Here is a 12,009-nt window from a genome sequence, read left to right as displayed (position 1 = left end):
CTCTTGTTAAAGCATCTCAGGTGACTAATGTGAGAAAGACCTCTGCCTGGACAGCTGCTGCCAATCAGAGAAGACAAAACTCAACTACCCCTGCTAAGTGAGCAAAGGGACAGCTTTTAAAAGTGGGGATTCTCTTTATTTCGCAGGGAGAGAGCAACTGGCCCTATCCATCCCCAGCATAGCACCCCTCCAGTGGCACACACGCACGTCAGGCACTTCCGGTTTGACGCTGACCTGGGTGGCAAGGAGGTACGCTATTGCTCCGTGCCAGCAATTTTGGCAAGAGTGCCGGTGGGGAAAACGCAGTGGTGGTGGTGGTAGTGGTAAGAGCACCCTCCCAGTCCCTTAAAGGTAACCCCCCCCCGCCGCCGCCGAACCGGTCTGAACACTGGACCTCCGAAGTTGTTCAGTCACATCCCCAGCTCCAACCCACCACATGGGGTGGCAGCGCCCAGAGCTGCAGTCTCTCAAAACCCATGTCGATTAGCACCTGCAAAGGGGCTGTTTGACTTTCCCACCTCCAAGTGACGCCCTGGAGGGTGTGTTGTGGATGGTCACTGAGTGGGGGAGACAAATGCATTTGAGAGTCCTCTGCACATGAACCGAGGAACTTTTTTCCTCTCATAATTTCCACGACAACTACAAGTATTCATAGACAGCTTTTCCACACCAGTTCTCAAGGCGGTATACAGAGGGAAATACATAAATAAGTTCCCCATCCTTTCCATAGACGCTTGAGCAGATTCTGCAGCTAAGCTCGGAATCGGAACTAGCCACAGGAGCAGGCACACTGGGATGCTGAAGAATATCCCCCAAGATGCTGAAGAATATGCCCCCCACCCCGTAGCCTTTCCCCTGGCAATCTGGATTGGCTGATGACTCCACTTAGAGAAACTCTACTCTGAAAGTAAGCAAAGGGCATGACATTTCCCCAATCAAGTCAGGTTGCTCCATGCGTGGAAATGTATTTCTATGCATGACTGCTCTTTGCAAATTGCAAAAGGATGCTGGGGGAGGCCCTCTGTCCATCATGCAGGGGAGCAGCATCGAACCTGACAGACACTGACAGCACCAATCACCAGAGGAATCAAACATGCTCTGTCGCTTTCTGCCTCCACTGCCAGAGTTGTTAAGATAGAAGGAGGGCATGCCTAGTTTTAACCCCACCCTGATGACTGGAGAGGGACAAATACAACACCTGCTCCTTCAGAATTAGCTCTTTAATTCTATTCTATTCTATTCTATTCTATTTATTTAATACCTTTGTATCCTGTACTTTCTCCCAGGAGCCCAACAGATGGTTATATTTATCCTCACAACAACCCTGTGATATAGATTAGGCTGAGAAATAAGTTCAGAATCACCCAGTGAATTTCATGGCTGAAAGGGGATTTGAACTCAGATCTCAGGTCCTAGTCCAACACTCTAACCGCTCTGCCACACTGGCCCCCTTTCTCTGTTCTGACCTAGCTGCCAGGAGTTTAAAGAAATCTGGTGCTAAGCCCTACTGAAGTTATATACAAAATCCACATTGAAATTTTTCTTTCTGGACAATTGAATATTCTGAAAGCATGCAATCTGGATACGTTTCAGTCAGAGAACAGCTCAAATGGACTGCCTGTAGGGAACCACAGTTGCCAAATGGAATATTAAATACAAAGAAACACACACACACACCAAACCCCTTTTTTGGCACCAGCATTTTACTGGTAAATGTCACATTGTATCAAAGCTAGTAATAATAATAACCACCAGCACAACAACACACCCCGCAGATGCACACGGCACTTCACAGGATTAAATATAACAGAAGCTCCCAGCTGGAAGCTCCCAGTCCAAAACTAAACAAAAAATATATGAGGGTACGGGGCTGTTGGGTGAGGAAAAAACCAATTACCCAAACCTGCAATCTGTTCTGTGCAGGGATCTGTAGCCCAGAAATATCACCCCATTAATTTCAATCAATGACACACCATCCCTCGGTTACCATGGCTTTCCCACTGAAATGAACTGGGACTCTGCATGCATGCCAGTGGTCTGTGTGAAGACGTTCTAAATGGATGGCCTTTTTGCCAGAAACACAGAAATGTGCCGTGCATCCATTCGGGCCCTTTAAACAAAATAGCCAAGTTTCTAAATTGTCCCCTGGTGAGAGAAGTCTTTGGTTAGGGGTTCTCAAACTTGGGTCCCCAGATGTTGTTGACTACAACTCCTATCATCCCCAGCAGTGTTCCCTCTAACAGGGATTCCCAGGTGTGGTTGACTACAACTCCCAGCATCCCCAGCTGCAATAGCCTTTGCTTGGGAGTTATGGGAGTCGTAGTCAACAACATCTGGGAATCCCTGTTAGAGGGAACACTGATCCCCAGCCTCAGTGGGGGGGGGCAACATCAGGGGAGTCAAGTTTGAGAACCCCCATCTTAGGCGATTAACCTAAGTTTTAGGGCTGAATCAATTAAGTCTGCATACATTTGCATGACACAATACAATGGGATGTATCCTAAGAAAGTTAGTTATAGATTCACCACTGAAATCAATGACACCAAGTTATGACTAATGTAGGTCCCATTAATTTCAATTGGAGATAATCCAAATTAGTCTTTGAAACAGGTCCACAATTTTGGCCCATCAGGACCAGTGTTCCCTCTAGGACTTGCGCATGCGCACACACTCTTACGTTTTTTGATGTCCGCTCAGTTAATTTTAGATCCCACTCAAGTTGGGAAGGCCCCACTCTGAATGCACATGCGCACACACTGCCTTGATACGGACGCCCAGAACAAAACCTGTTCTGCACACAGATGAAAAAAATTAGAGGGAACAGTGATCAGGACCATCTCAGGGAACGAATGCTCATGGTGATTTTTACCAGCGGCCACCAAATGGCACAGCTGGGAAATGACTTGCCTAGCAAGTCAAGAGGTTGCCGGTTCGAATCCCTGCTGGTATGTTTCTCAGACTATGGGAAGCACCTATATCGGGCAGCAGCAATATAGGAAGATGCTGAAAGGCATCATCTCATACCATGTGGGAGATGGCAATGGTCAACCCCTCCTGTATTCTACCAAGGAAAACCACAGGGCTCTGTGGTCACCAGAAGTTGACACTGACTCGACAGCACACTTTACTCTGCTAGAGATGGAAAATAGGCGATGGCATCATTGCCCTTACATCTTTCTCTGTGTTATCACCTCTTCTTTATTTCTACCCGCAAATGATTAGGGTAAAATTGCAGTCCTTTTTGCACAGAAGAAAGGGTTAGGGTCAGGGTTAAGGTAGGGTCAGGGTAACAATGAACAAGTGGTTGCACTCTCTCCATGGAGTAGTCCCTGGAGGACATTCCTGTCCATTTGCATTTCCCTCCCTCTGATAATACTGATCAAATTCTATAGTAGTTTTGGGTTGGGTTTTTTAAAGCTTTTATGACACCATTGCAAATTTGACCGCTGTAGGCCCAATGGTAAGGCCAATAAAAGCATGGTAACACACTGAAAGCATTGCAAGATATAGAACTGGTCAAAAATCACAATGAGCGTACGTCTCCCCGGGTGATACTGACCACCCTAGCTGGCCCCTGGACTAAATTGTCTTAGGATACAACTCAATAGATCTTTGGCTTCCTTTCTTAGGTTTTAGATAATGAGCACACAGTTAGGAACATCGGAAGGTGCCTTTCTACCAAGTCAGACCATTGGTCCAGCTAGCTCAGCATTGTCTACACAGACTGGCAGTGGCTTTTCCAAGGTTGCAAGTGGGAGTTAGGGATGTGTAGGAACCTGTTCGGAAGCACTTTTATAGGCCTCCGAACAGGTTCGAACACTGGCCGGTTCGAACACTCCTTCCCCTCTTTGGCTGGAAGTGGCCGGAAGTACTGGGCGTGTGTGCGTACGCCGGGTGCATGTGTGCACATGTTGCAATCGCGTGCGACCTGCCTGATGTGTGTGAGCCCAGTGTGCATACTCGTGCCCAGTACTTCTGGTCACTTCCGGCCGAAGAGGGGAAGGGGTGGCAGGGAGGTATGCTGCCACCCCAAGGGATTTTACAGAACTCCAGTGCTGGTGGGGGGAAAGTGGGGGGAGCAGTAAGTGCACCCTCTCCTGCCCTTAAATCCTACCCCCACTCAGTTCTGTGCACATCCCTAGCGGGAGTCTCTTCCAGCGTTATCTGGAGATGTCAGGGAGGGAACTTGGAACCATCTGCATGCAAGCAGGCAGGTGCTCTTCCCAGAGCGGCCCCATCTCCCTAAGCGGAATATCTTACAGAGCTCACACATGTCTCTCACTCAAATGCAAACCAGGGTGGACCCTGCTTAGCAAAGGGGACAATTCATGCTTGCTGCCACAAGACCAGCACTCCTCCCAGTTCCTAACAGGCATCTTCTACGGGTCAAAGGGTCAAGCCCTCCATCAGCATGCATTGTGCTAATGAGGCACAACTTCTCCAGCCAGAAGTGCCTCTTTTGTATTGTCTACACCGACTGGCAGCGGCTCTCCAAGGTTTCAGGCCGGAGTCTTTCCCAGCCCTACCTGGAGATGCTGCTAGGGACTGAACCTGGGACCCTCTGCATGCAAAGCAGATGCTCTTCCACTGAGCTGCAGTCCTCAGCCCTTTTGGAAGTGGAGGCAGGTTAGCAGGAAAATGGTGCAAGGGAAAATAATTCAACCCCACCCCCTTTCCCCACGTGCTGAGGTCCTGATCAATACTGGGCCATCTGTGAGTATTTGGTGGGGCGGGGGGAGAGAGAGCGGGAGACACGTTTCTAGTTGGAAGCATGCCTCTTTAGCATGTGTTCCAATGAATGTCTCATTTGACCCTTGGATTAATTCTTGGTCCTGCACATTGGCATTAGCCAAGGCAGCACCTCTGTACTTAAGGCAGAATAAATCTTTGATCTTAAGGTCCTCTCGCCTGGGCTGATATTATTGGGCTCCATCTGCCCAGGAACGAACCTCCCCTATTGGGTCAAGTCTACCCCAATACATCAACTGGAGTGATCCGGGGTGGCCCTTTCATGAGGCAAGGTGAGGCAGTCACCTCAGGTGGGAGACTGCTGGGGCGCCAGCAAGGCAGCAAGCTACCCTCTGCCACTGTCATCAGAGCAACTCCTTGGAACCGAGCAGATCCTTTGCCAGCTTTTCAAGTTGTGCTTCTCTCTCTCTCTCTCTCTCTCTCTCCCTCCGTTCTTCTTACGAAGCTTGCAAGAAGCACAAGGCGAGAAGAGGCAGCGGCCGGCCATAAGGGATGTGCATGGAACTGGCAGGGGGCGGCTCAAGGGTGGGTACCTTTAAGGGTGGGGGAGGGTGCTCTTACCCACCCACCCCCGCGCTGCATTTTCAAAGGATCCGGCGGGGCAGCAGCGCATCTCCCTGCCACCCCGTGGACTCGTTGGACTGGAAGTGACCGGAAGTACCCGGAGCGCATCATACTTGCTCAGACACATGTCAGGTACTTCTGGTCTGACGAGTCAACGGGGCGGCAGGGAGGTATCTGCTGCTGCCCCACTGGATGCTTTGAAAGTGCAGCACCAGTGGGGGGAACTTGGCAGGAGGGGTAAGAGCACCCTCCCCTGCCCTTAAAGATACCCCCCCCCCTTTGAGCCAGCTGAACCGCCGGTCTTCCGAACCGCCGGTCTTCCGAACCGCTGGTCTTCCGAACCCATAAAAGGCCCTCCGAACAGGTTTGTGCACATCCCTAAAGGCCACCTACCCTCCCATGCCACTTCCAAAGCTTGCAAGGGTCAATCGGGGCAGGGGGCAAGGCAGAATTTGAGCTACAACATCTCAGAGCACCCCTGGAGTGATCTCATTCTGCTTCTTTGTCTGCAAAGCCAGAATTTGCACCTGGAGCAGATAATTTAACTCAAGAACGGCTCCCTTCCATTCTTCCTGCTTCCATGTAGGAATATAGCAAGCTGCCAAATACCGAGTCAGACCATTGGTCTACCTAGCTCAGTATTGTCTTCACAGACTGGCAGCGGCTTCTCCAAGGTTGCAAGCAGGAATCTCTCTCAGCTCTATCTTGGAGATGCTGCCAGGGAGGGAACTTGGAACCTTCTGCTCTTCCCAGAACGGCTTCATCCCCAAAGTGGAATATCTCACAGTGCTCACACACGTCGTATCCCATTCAGATGCAAACTATGGCAGACCCTGCTTAGCAAAGGGGACAATTCATAATTGCTACCACAAGACCAGCTCTCCTCTCCCACATCCAGATTTATACTTCTTCCTGCCCTGCTGGTGTGTGAGCTGACTAGCAAATAGCCAAGGTGATCTTAAGTTCTCCATGCACATAATTAGTGACTATAATTAGTGATTTCCACTTTGTCAAAGCTACAGGAAGACTCTGAATAACCCGACAACATAGTTCAGGACCTCTCCTATAATATAAGCTCCAGAAAAGGCAAGCGATTGCTATCAATGGGTCTCAGCATGAGCAGCCGCGCTCGGTTCTACGGCAGGGGTGGCCAGCCTGAGGCTGTCCAGCTGCCGTTGGACTACAACTCCCATCACCCCTCCTAAAACTGCAGCAGTAGTTTCCTTCTCTCTGTGAGCTGCCTCGAAAAATATTGCACTGGAAGGGTGGGGTACAAATGTTTTAAATGAATATAGTTCTAAGTAGAACGGAAATAGCCTATTTTCTGCTTCTTTTAATATAGAGACCCTTACCCAGGGACCAGGCTTCCCGCGCAGCCGTTTCTGGGGGGCGCACAGTCTCTGCTGTGCCCGCCATCAGTGCCTTGGGCCGCCACCTCTGCCTTTCCCCCGGGCCACCCCCGTGCCACCCCCGCCTCCTCCCTCCCTGGCTGGGCCTCCTCCTCCATTTCCTCCGGCTACAGATCTCGTGAGATCTGCTGATGGAGACTGAGGAGGAGGAAGCCAGAAAACAGAGGAAGGATGACGGACAGCGGATCCACTCCCAGAGGCTGTCTTCAGCAGCCCTGAGAGACCGGAGGTGGGGGCCTGGGGGGAGGAGGAAGCACGAGAAGAGAACAGAGGGAGGATGGGCACTGGCGCCCCCCTCCATGGCTTCCCCCCCGCCCGGTAGCCCAGAGAGACCAGGGGTGGGGTGGAAAAAAGGTATTAATTATTTCTGAGGGCCTGGGGAAATAGAAATAAAATTAATTGTTTCCAGGTGTTTTGTGGTGTGTGTGTGTGTGTGTGTGTGTGTTTTGTGTGCATACTGCCTTGATAGTGCCACCCAGAACAAAACTCTTTCCACTTACTGGTTAAAAAGAAAGAAAGAGAGGGAATACTGCCAGGGCCTCCGTCCATGTGCTGTTATTCTGGTTTATATCCAACAGTCAGCAGATGAGTTACAAAGTGGCATTGCCTGTACTTCGGGTGGCTGCCATCTTGAACCAACATGGCGGATCAGCAAAAACAAGGACTCCCATTGGGGGCCCCAAGGTCCCCAATGGGAGTCCTCTGTGCTATGAATTTGGTTTACATATGACTGTAACTGTAACATTTATTAGAGGGGGACATATGGGCACACACCCACAGACATGGCGGGCTCACGAATCTTACATAGGATGCTGCCTTCTACCAAGTTAGACCATTGGTCCATCTAGCTCAGTATTGTCTGCACAGACTGGCAGCAGCTTCTCCAAGGTTGCAAGCAGGAGTCTCTCTCAGCCCTATCTTGGAGATGCTGCCAGGGAGGGAACTTGGAACCTTCTGCATGCAGGTGCTCTTTCCAGCACAGCCCCATCCCCTAAGGGGAATATCTTAAACACACACATGGGTGACAGTGATGGGTTTCATGTCACATCCAGTTTGAATCTTACTGATGCAAAAGTTTTGGGCAGCCTAATCAGTGGCTCTGTACATACATTTTCCGATCCAGACAGATATTTGCTTCCGCTCCCCTGACTGGAATACCTCATTATGAGAATTTTCAAAGGACTGTTCTTGTAGGATATCAGTATTGACCATTAAAGCAGCTAATATGTACACTCCCACCCACCAAACCCACCAAAACCAACACAAAATCATGTTGCCAGATTACTTACAGAAACTGGAATAATTGCTGCCTGTTCCGATGTAGACGGAGCTCCCCAAGATAAGAGGAAGGTGGAAGAAAAGAACTAAAGTGGAGGGACAGGGGAGAAGAGAAAACGGCTTTTTAATAACAGTTTGTTTTGGCTTGCACAACAGATGTCATTTAGTGGTACATGACGTGGATGAAGCACACCCACTCAATTTACTAGCCAGATTTTGAGAAGCCACTAGACAGCCTCTTCAGTGTGTAGAAATACAATCCACTCATCCATTGACATGAATTTCGGGAAAGCACGTCATTTCAAGAAGTAATACATACAACCTTACTTTCTCTTATATATCCTAAAAGTCACATTTGGACACACCTGAATGAGAGAAAACACAGGTTGCTTTCTTTTGTTGGAACCATTAGCTACTGAAACAGGCATTCACAAACTGTGAAAGAAAATGGGTCCTAATTTGATGAAGAATGTTGCCCAGTAAATTAATTTGCTTTCTTGCACCACAGGGTTCAATAGCTAATGTTGGCATTCCTTCTGAAATTGAAGTTCTGAAGAGTGATGTGCATGGAGTACCTGAGGTGGTTTGGTCCCTGAACTGGTTTGGTTCGAAATGGTTCACATTTGAACTGCTCGAACTGGCCCAGTCTGTGAACATTTCGAGTTCTGAACATGTGCTTTCAACCGAGTTAACAGTTTTTAAATTGTTAATTTCAGTACCAGATTGGTGCTGATAGCTGATTGATAGCTTTCATTGAGTGCTGCAAATGGGATCTTACTGAAATAATCAGCATTTGTTATTTTTAGGTGGAGCAAAATGCATACAAAATGCAAATATGAAGCTTGAAAGTGGAAGATAAGAAAACTGGTCACCATCTTGCAAAGCTAGTGAATGCACTGGACTTCCACGGACACAATTCAGCCCAAATTAAGCATGTTTGATCCCCTTTTTTCATATATTTCATATTGTTTTCACATTGCCTCTCATTCATTTCACGTGGTTTCAGCACATATCTACCTCTCCTAATGAGCTCCATGGGAAAGAAACATGCTCAAATCTGTCGGATCAGACCAAAGGTTTGTGTTTATTAAAAAAAGAAGCCTGGTGGACCACGTTGGGTAGTTTGGTTAGGCCGGAAAGGCGAAGGAAGGAAAGGGGAAAGCCTGCAAACCTAACCCACGCTTACTTAAGAGTAAGTCCCACTGAAGCTCCCTTGCAAGGAAACATGTTTTCAGACTGGTCTGGAAAGCGATTCGACTCAGGCCCGATTTTGGAAGCGATTTCCGTTCACAGAAAGCACGCCATACTGCTTCTGCTACACTTTGTGGAGTTATAAAACACCAGGCGGGGACTCGCGTATAAATATTTCCTTTCTTTCTTTCCCCGAAAGGATGCAAACGTGAGAAAGAGGAGAGCACAATCTGTTTTCTCACCACAAGCTGCACAGGCAGTCTCTGGTGCCAGAGATGGAGCAGAGAGAGAGAGAGAGAGAGAGAGACGCTCCGATGGGACCAGAGACATCCACGCGTGCGTTATGGTTGAAAGTTCCCATCCAAACCCCCACCGCCCTGACACAATGGGGCCGGAATGATGGGTTTCACTGCAGGGCTTGCAGCCGCCACATGTTTATCCTCACAGATGCGCCCTCTCCCTCCCTCCCTCCCTCTCCTGACTAGACAGCGAGATCTACACAAACCAACGAGAACCGGTACGAACTCCAGCTCCCCCGACATGCAGCGCCTCCAAACCTCCCCCCCCCATCGCTCCCTTGAAGCCACCCCAATCGGGGCGCTGCGCGGACTACAGCCACCCCTCGTCCCCGTCCCCAAGCTGGATTGCGGGCTAGCACTGGGAGAATGTAAACATGGCCGGGGCAGGGAGGGGGGGGTGTCTTTCCTAACCCCGATCCATCCAACCGGTGCAGCAGCAGCAGCAGCAGCAGCAACAATAGCCCAGATCCACTCAACCGGTGCAGCAGCCACAAAGGGCGTGCGCTTTTGTGCGGCGCACACCCCAGATACCGCTCTGGACTCGGAGTCAGGGGCTCTTGGCTACGCGGGGTGGGAAGGCGGGGTGTGGATCTGGTCCAAATGTGGGCGGGAGGCATTTAGTGAGGGACGCAAAGCCACGGTAGGGCGGGCGACTTGGGGGAGCAGCTGCCCTCCCGCTGCAGCCGGGACCCCGCCCGCTCGCCCAGCCCCAGGATCGAGCCAGCCTCCTTACCGGAGAACCCCCGGGCGGCCGTTCCCTCCATGCGCTCGGGAGACTGCTGGCAGGGAGCTCCCTCCCAAGCGGCACATTGGAGGAGAGGAGGAGCAGCAGCAGCCGCTCGCTTTCGCCGGAGTGCCGCCGCCGCCGCCAGCTGGGCCGGAGTAGCAGCAAGGGCGGGAGGAGGAGCAGGAGGAGGAGGAGGAGAGGAGGAGGAGCGCGGCTCTCCTGGGCGAGCCGGCGTGACCTCCGCCCGGCGGCGGTGGCTAGTTAGCGATGGTAGCTTCCCGGTGAAGGGCCAGCAGCCCGCAGCTCCCAAGGAAGCCCAGGCTGCCGCTGGGACGCGGCGGGTTCCTGGCTGGAGATGCTTCTCGGTCTCGCAGGAGACCGGCATCGTTCGTGCAGCCGGCCGGAGGTCCCCGCCAACGGGAGGCCACCGCTTTCCTAGGGGCTCTCGAACTTGGGCCGCCAAGATGCCGCTGCTCAGACGTGTTGAAGCGAGGTACCGAGGTGATTTGGGAGCCTGGGACCTAAAGGCCTTTCGAGCCCCCCCGCCCGCCCCCGCCCTCCATTAAGCACCGTCGGCCTTGGCACGCGCACACACCCCGGACACACGCAGCATTTTTTAACATGTGGGTTCTTGGAGGCACGAACAGCTAGGGATGTGCACAAATGGGCCCCCGAACAGGTTCGAACCCTGGGAGGTGCGGAGGTGTGGGTCGGACTTGAAGGACGTGGGAGGGTGCCCTTCCCCCAACCCCGCCAGTGCTCAGTTTTTGTAAAGTCCTTTGGGGCGGAAGCATCCCCCCCTGGCCTGTCCCTAAAGAGGGACAAAAACTGAGCAGAGGGAGGGGTAAGTGCACCCTCCCCCGCCCTTACCCCCGCCTGGTTCCTGCACATCCCTACAAACAGCGACTGCACTCACAAGAACATAGGGATATAAAACAGGTAGATGTGTGCGAATATGCATGAGCAGAAACATTTCCACACAGGACTGGACACATTCCCCTAATCCCACATATTTCCTTCCCTGCTCCTGGCTTTGTCTCGAAAGCAGAGGTCACGCTTGGCACCCGACGTGGGTCACAGTCACACTTGGCCACCTGGCTCAGTGCAGGCCAGATAGGAAGTGTACTTCTGTACCTGCGTTCAGCATAACATGTGAATGACTTCACCTGTTAACAGATCTGTACTTGGGTACACTGTACATTCATAAACAATGTGTGAATGGACTCTTACTGTGTAATGGACTCTTACAGTTTGTGCAAAAGTCAGCCCTTCTCTCTATCCCATTGAAAGTTGAAAGACCTACTCCAGCCCTTGAAAAGTATCCTTCTGCAGAGATGCCAGGAAAGTTCTATCTATCCTGTTTCAAGTGATGTTCATTTCCACACATAACCCATTGAGAATTCCACTGACATTTTAGAGCAGCAGGGAAGTAACTTGCCAAGGGAGCAAGAGGTTGCTGGTTCGAATCCCCGCTGGTATGTTTCCCAGAATATAGGAAACACCTACAGTGAGGGAAATAAGTATTTGATCCCCTGTTGATTTTGTCTGTTTGCCCTCTGACACAGAAATGACCAGGCTATAATTGGAATGGTAGGTTTATTGTAGCTGTGAGAGACAGAATAACAACAAACAAACCCTCAAAAGCCCAGTGCCCAAAAGTCAGCGATGGATTTGCATTGTAGTGAGGGAAATAAGTATTCGATCCCCTATCAACCAGCAAGATTTCAGGCTCCCATATCAATTTGCACTTTCAATAATAATTGTGTAGATGATTTGATTAGAAAATGGCTTC

At 50.6% G+C, this 12,009-nt stretch overlaps 1 protein-coding gene across 3 annotated transcripts in view; it reads right to left on the bottom strand.

Moving 5' to 3' along the window:
• BEAN1 (brain expressed associated with NEDD4 1) overlaps positions 1-10,359 on the bottom strand; it is a 90,033-nt gene extending 79,674 nt beyond the window's left edge. The window contains exons 1-2 of one of the 3 annotated variants that reach the window (XM_053270475.1): positions 10,224-10,359; positions 8,012-8,086 (exon numbers count right to left, since the gene is read on the bottom strand). In XM_053270475.1, coding sequence (XP_053126450.1) covers positions 8,012-8,086; positions 10,224-10,254 — 106 coding nt within the window. In that variant the 5' untranslated portion in view covers positions 10,255-10,359. The remainder of the gene's footprint in view (positions 1-8,011; positions 8,087-10,223) is intronic. The other 2 variants (XM_053270477.1, XM_053270476.1) reach the window with 2 other exon arrangements.
• Between the last annotated feature and the right edge of the window lie 1,650 nt (positions 10,360-12,009).

This window comes from Hemicordylus capensis, chromosome 9 (assembly GCF_027244095.1).
Source record: "Hemicordylus capensis ecotype Gifberg chromosome 9, rHemCap1.1.pri, whole genome shotgun sequence".
Taxonomy (NCBI): Eukaryota; Metazoa; Chordata; class Lepidosauria; order Squamata; family Cordylidae; genus Hemicordylus; species Hemicordylus capensis.
Note: the sequence above shows the minus strand (reverse complement) of the source record. Positions and strands in the feature narration are given on the sequence as shown.